At 42.9% G+C, this 12676-nt stretch overlaps 1 protein-coding gene across 1 annotated transcript in view; it reads left to right on the top strand.

Annotated features, from left to right (window-relative positions):
• The window catches only part of LOC118842161 (bactericidal permeability-increasing protein-like), a 39832-nt gene extending 38170 nt beyond the window's left edge, over window positions 1-1662 (top strand). The window contains exons 14-15 of the mRNA XM_036749781.1: window positions 661-724; window positions 1565-1662. Coding sequence (XP_036605676.1) covers window positions 661-724; window positions 1565-1662 — 162 coding nt within the window. The remainder of the gene's footprint in view (window positions 1-660; window positions 725-1564) is intronic.
• Window positions 1663-12676: the final 11014 nt, after the last annotated feature.

Below are 12676 nucleotides of genomic sequence, written 5' to 3' on the forward strand. Positions count from 1 at the left end.
CATAGAGTTCTGGGCCTGGAGTCAGGAAGACCTGAATTCAAACCCTGGCCAAATTTCCTAACTGTGTGACCCTGGGCAAGTCATTTAACCTCTGCTTGCCTCAGTTTCCTCATCTGGAAAATGAGGATAATAATCAATATCTATTTCCCGTGGTTGTTGTGAAGATAAAATGAGGTTATGATTTCAAAGCACTTAGCACAGTGCCAGGCACATAGTAAGTGGTACAGAAATGTTAATTATGATCATTACCATTGCACGGTGCCCAACACAGAGTGAATGATTGATGAATGCTTGTTAAATGATCGTTGGGAAACCTGAGGCCCAAAAGGGGAGGGTTGCCAAAGGTCACACAGCCAGGAAAGGGAAGAACCAGGATTAAAACTAGGTCTCCTGTCTCATGGCTGGGGGTTTTTCCTACTGTACCTACTGTTCCTACCGCTTCCTTTTTTTGTGCTCTAAGCTGAAAGTCCTGTTCTTCCCTTCATTTGATGGTGTTGACCTTGGGGGGTGCGGGTGGGGTAATCTGCCACCTCATTTGGAACAGGGGTAAAGCTCTCAGGGAGAGCGGGGATGAGGAATGGAGGTACGGCAGAATACTAGAATTGGCTTGTTGGGGATGTTGGGCATTAACCATCTCTTCTTCTTCCTTTCTGTTCCCAGGTATCCCTGATGCAGGACCCTTTTGCTTATTATATATCCAAAGTTTGGCTCCCTATAATGAATGGTAAGAAGCATTGAAGAATTGGTTGACCTTAGGTCCAAATGGACCCCATGGAAATAGCAGGATCCTCTACTCATCCACCTGCTCCCCTAGGCTCTAGCTAATGATCCCTATTTCTACAGTACTTTAATGTTTATCAATCACTTTTCTAACAACAACCCCATGAGATAAGTGATACAAGGAGATTGGGAAAGGTAACATGTGCATGCAGAAGTATAAACAAAATATATATAGTGGCACTAGAAGCTGGGGCAGGGGTGGGGAAAATGTGGCCTTCAAAAGGCCACCCTTAAGGACCTGGAAGCCACATGTGTCTAGCACAGAGCTCTACATGCTCACCTGGATCTTCTGTTTATTTCCTATATAACTTGGCAAGTCATTAACTTCACTAGGCCTCAATTTCTTCCCAACTGTAAAACTGTAAAACTGTAAAAAAAAAAACTCCCGACAGAGTTAGACTAGAACAGGGGCAGGGAACCTGCAGCCTCAAGGCCACATGTGGCATTCTAGGTCCTCAAGTATGGCCCTTTGATTGAATCCAAACTGGACTAGAGGTTACTCTCCAGCCCTAAATCTAGGCTTCTAAGACATGAATTGCCTCTAATGGGTTAATAGAGGATTCTGGCAGACAGAAAAGATCTCCAGACTCAAAGGAATATCCATGGCTCCCTCTCTGCCTCCCTTCTCTCTCCCTGGGCTCCCTATGAGAAAGTATTTCCTTTCAGGAGTTGCCAACCTGGTAAAAAAGAATAAGCATGAGGAATCTACTTTTGTCACCTCCTGCAGCACTGTTTCTTGCAATCTCTCCACCCCTCCTACCTTATCCTCTGTTTCCCTTTCCAGAGAGGCTGGAGCAAGGCTATCCTCTACCAGTACCGACTAACCTCCACTTCTCCGACTACATTGTATATCCTCATAAGGTCAGTGAATGCCTTTTGTAGACTCAGACAGTTACAGCCAGAAGGGATCTTAGAATAGCATATTAAATAGGTTTCCATCAATGGAAGACCTTAGAGGTCACCTCATCCCACCCCTTCTTTTAATTGAGGAGTCAGTCAAGGGGAAATGATTCAGCCAAGGTCACACAATTAATAACAAATGGATGAGCTCAAAAAAGACTCTGAGGTCAGTACTCTGTTTGCTGAGTGTCCCACACTTATCTACACACAGTAACAATGGAGCTCTTTTACTACTTAAAGGCAATCAAAGAACAAAGTATACAATATCTAAATTGAGAGTCCATCAACATGCACTTGGTAGGCATTACTCAGCCCTGAGATGGGGGAAGGTTAGAATTGGGGAGGCAAACCTGAGACATAAATCTATGCCCATGTAGAACTATTGATCCAGTTGGGGAGATAAGATGCACACCAAATAAAAAGAATAATTTAAAAAATTCTAAATCATTATACAATTAAAACCTCTCTTTCCCTTGCTCACAAAGCAGCAAGGACAATAGGCTGAAAGGAGAGAGAAATCTCTTTGGGCAGTGTTGGGCAGGGGATATTTTGTAGTTTGAAACCAAGTTTTTGATGGACAATGTGGAATAGTAGAAAGAACATTGGGTTCAAATCCCAGGTCTACCACTATTTGTGTGGCACTGGGCAGGTCATTGAAACTTTCTGTGCCCTCAGATCCTTCATCTATAAAATGAAAGGGTTCAAAAAGATTATCTATCCCATCTGGTCCAATCCCTTCATTTTACAGGTGACAAAACTGAGACCCAGAGGGGTTAAGCAACCTCCTTGACTCCAAATCCATCTCTCTTTACACTACACCAGAGCTGTCCAAAGTGCGGACCGTGGGCTGCAGCGCGATTTTATAAGGCCTGCCTGTGTTTACTGTGGACATGGAAATTGACATAAATGCTTTAACTAAAGCATTTGTGTCCATCTCTGTGCTTGTGGTGGACCCAGGCAGGCCACCTGGGGGTGCATGGCCTGTGTTTTGGACAGCCCTGCACTACACCATGTTAGGCTAGATGTAGAACTTTTACATATGACTCTAGGATTCCAAACTCAGCACTTTTCCCTGTGGGACGTGAAAGTGTTGGCCATTTGGGGAGGACTTGGTGGTGCATATGATGGAGCAAGGGAAAAAAAGGAATCCAAGAGGACTCTGAGCTTTTAGGCTTGGGGGAAGAATGGCAGAACCCTAAGGAGGCTGGCAGGGGTCAGCTGGCTTAGGTAGAAAGGAGGGAAGATTGATTTTCAAAGGATTATGGGAGCTAGAGGAGACCTTAGAAAAATGATAGCTTCTCCCTCCTCCAACAAAGGAGCAAGCTAAAGCTTCAAGAAGTTAAATTTTAACCATCTAGAATTTGAGAGGACAAGTAGAATATCCAAATGGAGTGCCCTTTAGGAAACTAAGGGACTATTCCAACTTGTCAAGATGGAGATATGCGTGAGCACACAACATGGCAGTACCTGAATGTTCCATATTGTGCAAACAGAGCTGTTTTTGTGTAGGGGAATAGCTGAGTAAAAGATGTTCATGCGTCCTCTTCTTTCCCCTTCCCAAAATTCCACCAAACTTGGCCTGAGAATTCTCTACCTCAGAGCTGTTAACTGCAGTTTCTGAAAGTTCTGAGTGAAGGAAAAGGGAAAGAGGGAAGGTTTTACCACCTTGATTGAAGCACAGATTCCTATAAGGACTGTCATAAGCAGAGATGAGAAATGAAAGAGACCAAAACAACTAGATATTCCCCCAAATCACTGGGAAGAACAGTGACCTTCTGGGCTTGCAGCAAATCCACTATGACAAGACTGCCCCAGCTCCCTGACCAATCTGGGCTCCCTCAGAGCAGCCTGGCTCCCCAGCTGTCATTAGAGCCTGCATTTCCTATAGTCATTGGGATCCTACTATATCCTCTCCCCCCAACACATGGGAGGATAGGATTTCTTCTATAAAAACAATACACAACAGCAAGACTAAGAAAGATATTTTCAGTGAACTGTTGAATTCCCATCTCTCTCCAGAATTTCCTGGTGTTTGGGGCAGATTTTATCTATTCTTAAGGGGGGCTGGCTGAATGCTGTGGACATCTGCACATCATCTCCATCCTGTGGTACCCACCAGGATTGGCTCCCATTACCAACTGTTACTCTGGAACTTGATCTACCAAGAGACACTTACAAAAGCCTCTGAATTTATACATGGTGAAGAGAAAGGACAGTGAAAAAAGAACTATGTTCAGTGGGAGGGCTTTTGTCTTGTTAAGAAGCAAGCGAAAATTGTCGTTGGGGCGGAGGGTTGGGGGGTTGGAGGGAGTCCTACTGAGGTTTTCTTAAGACAATGTTTTTCATTCTAACCTTAATATATCTTTTTCCAACAAGCACAAAACTTTGACTCTCTCTATGTTAACATGCCCTGGTATATATAAATCCTGAGTGCTATCTGTCAAGCCCCTTGGTGAAGCGTGAAGCTGTGTAATGTCTGTGTGTGGAGGTGGAGGTGGGGGTGGAGGGAGGAATAAGGAATTGTACACAAAATGGAATGGAAAAGCATTATTAGGAACTTACTATATTTTAGGAGTGGGGCAGCTAGGTGGCACAGTGAATAAGGTGCCAGGTCTGCAGTCAGGAGGCCTCATTTTTGTGAGTTCAAATCTGGCCTCAGACACTTACTAGTTGTGGGACTGGGCAAGTTGCTTAATCCTGTATGCCTCAGTTTCCTCATCTGCCAAATGAATTGGGGAAGGAAATGGCAAACCATCCCAGCATCTTTGCCAAGAAAACACCCAAATGGGGTCACAAAGAGTAAGACACGAAGCTGACAGAACAACTAAAATGTCATAGGAACTATGCTAAATGCTGGCACTGCAATTATAAGCAAGACAGTGCCTGCCCTCAGGGAGTTTACATTCTCCTAGGGGAAGATACCACAAATAAGGGAGTGGTGGCCAGGGAGAAGGGTTCTGATGGTGTTGATTTGATAATTGTTCTTACTAGAAGAAGAAACAGAGTGGGGGGGGGGCGGGGGTACAGGGAGGGCACACATGGCAGCTTGACATGAAGATAGATAGGTAGGATGTAGTATGGCGGTGTTGGGTCTATGGTACATATTCACCAATCAGAAGCCTAGAGTCCCAAGGCAGGAACTTAGAGTGCCCTGTTGGAAGCAGAGGCTGGAGCAAAGGAAGGTGGCAGCTGGAAGATGGCTGGGCTATCATGACTAGCTTCAATAGGGTAGTAGAAACCATGGTCTTCTCTTAGGAGCTGCTCATCCATGGTTCTCTGTAGTTCCTCCACAGAGCATCCATTGAATGAGGTGAACATCTTCTTCTACATCTGTTTACCTTTTTGAATTTCGGTGCTCAGGCTATCTGGTCTAATCCTCTCATTTGATGGAGGAGAAAACAGGCCTGAGAGAGATTAAGTAAGTCACTTGTCCAAGGTGATACAGGCTCCTGGTTTTCAAATCCAGCTCTCTTGGTCCATCAATTATCCCTTCCTTTGGATGTGACGTTGGCCCACCTCCTTATTCTTGATGTTACACCTCAGTCTGTATCTGTATCTGTAAATCAACAAACATTTACAAAATAACTACTGTGTGCCAAGTGCTGGGGATACAAAGGTGAAAAATGAATTTTGCATTTAAGGAGCTTATATTCTATTTGAAGAGGCAACATGTACATAAATAAATATATATACAAATATATACTATATATAAATACATATGTAAAATATATATTTTATATATAAATTACACATATGCATATGTATATATATATACAATATATACAAAATAAATATATAAAGTGATGGAAGAATAAGAAAGGCCTCCCGCTTAGGTTAAGTTTTGAAGGAAACTAGAGATTCTAAGAGGCAGAGATGAGGAGGAAGATCATTGCAGGCATGGAGAGCATCCAATGGTACAAAGCTATACAGGCATGAAATGAAGTGTCGTGTGTGAGGAACAGTCATTTTGGCTGAACTGTATAGTATGAGAGAAATTGTACAGTATCTCAATATGTCCCTTGTCACATTTTGCATGTAGGTCTTTGGAAATGTGTTGTGCCTACCATGCTTCTCTCCACTGCACCCGTAATATTAAAGAACATTACAAGGCAGCCCTATGAGAGATGGTTTTCAAGCCTCTGAAAGCCTGTCATATCAAAGAGGGATTAGACTCGTTCTGTTTCATTCCAGAAAGCAGAACTAGGACCAGTGACTGAAGGTGCAGAAGGGCTGATGTTGGCTAAATATAAGGAGAGAAAACAAAGAAGCAAACAAACACACATTTTTCTCACAGAGCTCTCTAAAAGGAAGAGGAAGCAGGAGTGAGTGGCCTTTCACTGGAGGTCGTCCATCAGAGGGTATATGAACACTTGTCAGGGACATTATAAAGGGGGTCTTGTTGGGGCCAGAGGTTGGGCAAGAAGTCGCTATCAACTCTAAGATTCAACATCAGAAGATGATACATTAGAACACAGGATTTAGAGCTAGAGGAGCCTCCTTAATGATCTAAGATTCTAGATGTAGAGGACGTTTATTGGACAGATGGAGAAACTGAGGCCCTGTCTGTGACTTATGTGAGGTCACACAAGGAGCTAGGATTTGATCCCAAATCCACTTCTTTTCCCATAATCCTGTGTTACCTCTATTTTCTGTGTCGAATGAGGGCCATCGAAGCTGGGAGCATGGAGAGATCACTCAGGGTTCAAATGATGAAGGAAAGCTGTTAGGAAGTGACTAGAACCCAGCTCTATATCTAAACCAATTATAGAACAAGGATTAAAGAGATGAATAAGGCCACTTCAGTCTGTTCCTGGGCCCTGGCACCCCTTGATTCTTGCTAGCCATCTTATGACTGTCATTGGTTACAGAGGGAAGGGAATGGGGAAAATGAATGTGGATGACTCAGTGTTTTTCATCTCTACTTCTGGGAATATAACTTATTTTTATGCCCTTGAGACCACATTGACTCTCCACCACGTCTTGGCTCCAAAGCCCATTTCACTCTTGTGGAATCCGACTCCTGAAGCCAGGGCCAACCTGCTTCTTCCTAAATGACTGAGCTCCCATATCCTCTGGAAGTTGCCTGTCACATATCCCAAGCTGTCCTTTCCTTTCCTTTTCATGGTCCCATAGTGCTGGCCCATAAGGTCAGGCCACAATAGACAGAAGCTTCATCATTGCCTTCCCCTGCCAGCTCTCCATAGTGAAGAGAAACCTCCCAGTCTCTTAACCTCTACACCCACAAATGACTAATGGGGATCACAACTCTGAACAAGTTGGCAACCATTGGTCTTGATAATGTTTTCTTTAAATACAACCACAAATGTTCTTAAGGGAATTAGTATGATTTACAAAATTATCCTGAGAGTAATAGACTAATTTTTATTTTTTGGGGAGCAATCAGGGTTAAGTAACTTGGCCAGGGTCACACAGCTAGGTCAGATTTGAATTCAGGTCCTCCTGACTCCAGGGTGCTGCTCTATCCACTGTGTCACCTAGCTTCCCCAGACTAACTAATTTTTAAAGGAATTATGAAACTTACAGATTATGTAGTTTAAACATTTTGCAGAGAAGACCAATGAGGCACAATAAAGGAAAATTACTTGCCTAGGGTCATAATAATAGATAGACCCACAATACTATTTTTTTCCTTTGTCCTCTCTTTATCCCTTTCTTTCTCATACTCTACTTACTTTCTTTATGGGGCAGTATGATGTATAGTGGAAAAAAACCAAACGAACATTGGATTTGAAGTCTGAAGACCCGAGATCAAATGAGAACTCTGCTTAGACTTTTACTTATCCTCTTTGATACTTACTAGTGGAGAGACCTTGGGCAAGTCACTTCTCTATAGATCTCAGTTCTCATTGAATGAAATGAGCTTGGATTAGAGATCTTAGGTCCCTTCCAGCCCCAAATGCCTGTTTTATAGGCTTTCTATTTGATTATGATGGGAATCTCTGAGTCAGGCTTGTGACTCAGAGTTGAATAGGTTGCTGAGTCCTGAGTTGGAGGCATAATCAATGGAGACACTGTGCTATGGAAAAATAATAATAAACTCCCATTTCTTTAGCTGCAAGGTTTACAAAATGCTTGCCTCAGAACCATCCTGTGGTGTTGGTAGTATCCATATTACTATCCACATAGGATCATAGATGGAGCTGGGGGGGGGGGGTGGGACATTAGAGGCCACCTAGGTCAACCCTCTGGTTTTATAGATGAGGAAACTGAGTCTGAGAGAACTTAAGTGACTTAAGTCTCATAGCTAGAAAGTCTATGAGGTAGGATTTGAACCCAGGTCTTTCTGACTCCAAGTCTAATGCTGTCTGCTATGCCTCACAAAACTAAGTCATTCAGGTGAAGTGACTTGCCCACAGTCACACAGCTAGCCAGTGCCAAACAAACCTTTGTTTCCTGACTCCAAACCCTGCCCTCTTTCTGTTCTCCCAGACTGTCTCTAGGAAGAAGGAAGCAGCAGTAGTAGATTCAAGTTTGGTTTTTGCCACATTGATTGTGGTGCGTGGATTAAATCCCATAGCTGCTTCTGTGTGCCTCATCTGTATGATTAAACACCTGTCCTACCTACCTCACTTGGGGCTTCAATGTAGCCCTGCAGAGACTTGCCCACTGTCACAGGGATGTGCAGAGGGATGGCATACGATCCATTTCCAGAGCAAATTTCCCATGAAAGGCTGTCAGATTGCTGCTAGTTTCCCATAACAATGATTATAACTGAACTTTGCATTTGAGGGGGTTTGGGGATTGATCCAGACACCCCTGACCAATTGATTTCATAGGATCATAAGATCTTAGATTTAGAGGGGGAAAGGACCTCGAAGGCCATTAAGTTCAGCCCCCTCATTTGATACGTGAAGGAACAGACTCAAAGAGGTTGTGACTTGCCAAGAGTCACACATCTAGTAAGAATCTGAGGCAGATTTTGAACCCAGACCTTCTGGGCCATTCCTGCTGCCGGCAATCCTGCATTTTCATCTCCTTCCCTTTACAAACTCAGACCCTGCCCCTGCTTACCCAAGCTCTGATAGATCAGCTTTCAAACCTATTTTGCCTGGACCAGGGAGGTAGTTCCAGAAGGATTCCTACCCATATCCTTTCACCAACCTCCTTTTCAGATTATGATTTTCTGGAAGATACCCCTTGTCATGTGGAGTCCAGAAGACATGAGATCAGACATTAGAGGGAGACAGACAGAGACAAAGAGACAGATCCAGGTCAGAGCTTCTCTCTCTCTCTCTCTCTCTCTCTCTCTCTCTCTCTCTCTCTCTCTCTCTCATTCTGGTGTAATATCCACAGTGATCAGGAATGACACGGTTGATGAATCAGAGAAGGAGACTCAAGAGTGGCTAGACAGGTACGAGAAGAACCAGTGTCATGAAAGCCCAGAAAAAAAGAGTATCCATGAGGAGAGGATGGTCAGAAGGGTCAAATGCTGCTGAGAAGGTCAAGACATATGAGAACTGATAAGAGACCATTACATTGGGCAATTAAGAGGTCATTGGTAATTTTAAGGAGAAAAGGTTTACCTGAATGATGTTACAGGTTAAGAAGATAGTAAGAAATACGGTAAAATGTTTTGCATGATTGAACAAATATAACCTATATCAAATTGCTTACTGTCTCAGGGAGGGGAGAGTTGAAGGAGGGAGAGAGAAAATTTGGAACTCAAAATTAAAAAAAAAAAACCAGTGTCAAAATTGTCTTTACATGTAACTGGGGAAAAAATAAAATATTATTTAAAAAATAAAAACAAGCAAACAAAAAAAGGAGACAGTAAGAGCACAGGAAGTGCAAACACCAAGTACAGATGGTTCCTTTTCAACGAGCCTGGTGGAGAAAGGAGGTTTCAGGAGAAGAGAGATAAGCCCTCTCCTGACTCTTCTCTTCTCCAGTCTTCATGGCATGGTCTCAAGGTCTTGCATCATCTGGGTGTACTTCTTTGGATGCCCTGCAGCTTATGAATGTCCTTTCCAGAATGTGTCAGAACTGAACATAGTACTCTAAATGTGGTCTCAGTGGGGCAAAACATAGCAGGCTATCATTATTTATGTTTATTTAATATCAAAATTAATCCTTAATATTAATATTTAAATGGTTATTGACTTCTTTTGTTTTTATATTGTCTACATTTTCCAGTGTATCCCCCGCTCTCAGAGATCTGTTCTTATAATAAAAGGGGAAAAGTGAAAAAAGAAAAAAAGAATTCAGCAAAACTAATCAATGTATTGAAAGAGTTTGATATTACATGCATGCTCCACACCAATAGTCCCCCACCTCTGCAAAGAAGCAAAGACAGGTGCCTTTTTATCTATCTCCCTTGGGTCCAAGCTTGGTCATTATAATGCCACAGCATTCAGTTTCTATAATTTTGAGGTGGTTGTTCTTTCTATCTCCATTGCTATTGGCTCCACTTCCTTCACTTTTCATTAATTCATGCATCTGCTTATACTTCTCTATAGTTATCATTTTCTGAATTTCTTGTAGCACAGTGACAGTCTATTACATTCACATAGCACAATTTGTTTAGTCGTCTTTTGGTCAGTGGGCACCTACTTTGTTTCCAGTTCTTTGCTTCCTCAAAAAGGGCAAGTATACGTATTTTGGAGTAGAGATTCTTTTTTGTAATTGACCTTCTAGGGGCATGTGCCAGACATCTGGAGTCTCTGGGTTAAAGGGACACTTTAGTCCCTCTTCCCGTTATTCCAAATTGCTTTCCAGAAGGTTATTTACCCACTGTGTTCTAGATACCACAACTCTCTTGGTGCTGCCCATGATTTCATTAGTCTTTTTGGCCCTGGTCACACTTATGACTCATACTGAGCTCATACTAACTCCACGAAATTCCAGGCCTGACATTCTGCTTCTCGGTCCTAAGAAGGAATGTCTTTAACATTCTGCTTCTCCTCTAGCTCTGGGTTCTATCTTCTAAGTGCTCTTCCCACTCTGATAGTCTGTTTTCTAAGGTCCATTTCTGCTTCAACATTCTGTCTTTAAACCTAGAGTTGTAACTAAAAATTCACCTAGGGCAAAATGTGTTGAGGAGGTCAATACCAGGCAACCCAGAGGAATATCTCGGGGAGAAGAGTACAGTTTTACCAGAAAAGGGGCTCTAATTCATCCCCCAGAGAAAGCAGTGCTCATGCTGTACTTATGAGGAAAGGCAGGCCTGGGAGAGGGGTATCATAGTTCTAGCATGCTGAGCCTGGGGGAGGAAGAACTGTTTCTCTTCACTGCCTCTCCTTCTTCTTCCCCTCCTCCCCACTCCAAGCATCTTAGCATTTCTTCAGTTAGATTGGAATACAGTCATATTAGAGAGCATGCTTTTTGTACCTGAGCCTAGAGCTCAGGTGGCTTTGTCTCTCCTCTGAACCGCAATCCTTCCTAGCTATCCTGTGAAGTACTTTGAACTGGCAGTGATTAGGGCGCGATAGATAGCCTTAGCTGAAGGAGCAGTAAGGCAAAGGAGAAGGGAGCAGCCAGCAGCTTGGTGTAATGGTTAGAGCAATGAGCTTGAAGCTGGGGTTTCCAGGTCCAGTCCTGTCTTTGCTGCTGACTTGCTGTATTAAGTAAAATCACTTCTGTTATGTGAGGCTTCCTTTCCTCATTTGCAAAATGAGGGGAATGGACAACATTAGGGGATATCTGATGGTTTTTTCAGTTCTGGATTTCTAAATTTTGAGGTCCCTTCCAGCTCTAAAATTCTATGTTCTATGCTCTATCTGATGGCCTTCCCAGCACTGACATGCTATACTTCATGAGTATAGACTTGGACTAATCTTGTGAGCCCTTATGGGACCCAAAAATAGGAGCAAATATAAATATTAATGAAAATAAGAGCTCGTTTTCAAGAAAAACCCTGAAAAGGTTGGCTGACTCCCTAAGCACCAGCTGGAGCCAAATGAAAGGCCCTCAAGACTCTAGGTCCTAGAGTCTAGGAGATTCAGGCATTATCTTAGATGTGTTCTCAGTGGCTGTTCAGTCAGTCTGTATAAATCATGTTGAGGTCATAGGTTCTGTCCCTTGGTTTCAGCCCTGCTCAGAGGCCAAAGACTATTCCCCTGCCTCTGCCAGGTGTTCTGTATGACTATGAGGGTTTAGGCAGGGGAGGCTTGGGCTGTTCTGAGAAGTCCATCTCCACTACTGGAAAACCACTGAAAGCAGGCACAGGGAAAGGGACTGAACAGGCCTCAGTAAACTGGTAAGGACTCTTCTTCCTGCATAGGTTTACAAAAGACGTAATGTCTCTCAGATTCTGTTTCCTCATTGGTAAAATAGGGGTAATAGCACCTACCTCCCAGAGTTGCTGTGAGCACCAAAAAAGATGACAGATAGAGAGTGTTTTGCAAGTCTTTCAGTGCTATAAAACTGGTGATTATTGTTCTTTTTGAGGAGACAGCCTGGTCCAGCCAAAACAGACCTGGATTTGAATCATGGCTCTGCCACTTACTAGCCAGATGAATCTCAGTTTCTTCATCTTTAAAATAAAAAATAATCATAATGCAAATTATATTTTATCATTTTTTGTCACTCAACTAATATTTATTAGGTACCTACTATGTGTTAGGCATTGTACTAAGCATTAGGGATACAAAGAAAGGCAAAAAAACCCCAAACCTCTGCTCACAAGGGACTCACAGTCTAGCAGGAGAGACAATTTGCAAACAACTAGGTACAAATAAGATCTATATACGTGATAAACTGGGGCTAATCTCCGAGGGAAAGCACTAAGATTGAAGAGAACCGAGAAAGGCTTCTTGGTGAAGGTGGGATTTCATGTGAGACTTGAAGGAATCCAGGGAATCTAGGAGGGGGAGATGATAAGGGAGAGCGGTCCAAGCATGGGAGACAGCCAATGAAAACACCCCGAGTTGGGCAATGGAATGTGTTTTTAGAGGCACAGTGAAGGCTGCTCTCCAGTGGGAGTGGTTAGTAGAATATGTGGAAATAATTAAGGTGTAAGAAGACTGCAAAGGACAAA

The sequence above is a fragment of the Trichosurus vulpecula genome, chromosome 3, assembly GCF_011100635.1.
Source record: "Trichosurus vulpecula isolate mTriVul1 chromosome 3, mTriVul1.pri, whole genome shotgun sequence".
Lineage (NCBI taxonomy): Eukaryota > Metazoa > Chordata > Mammalia > Diprotodontia > Phalangeridae > Trichosurus > Trichosurus vulpecula.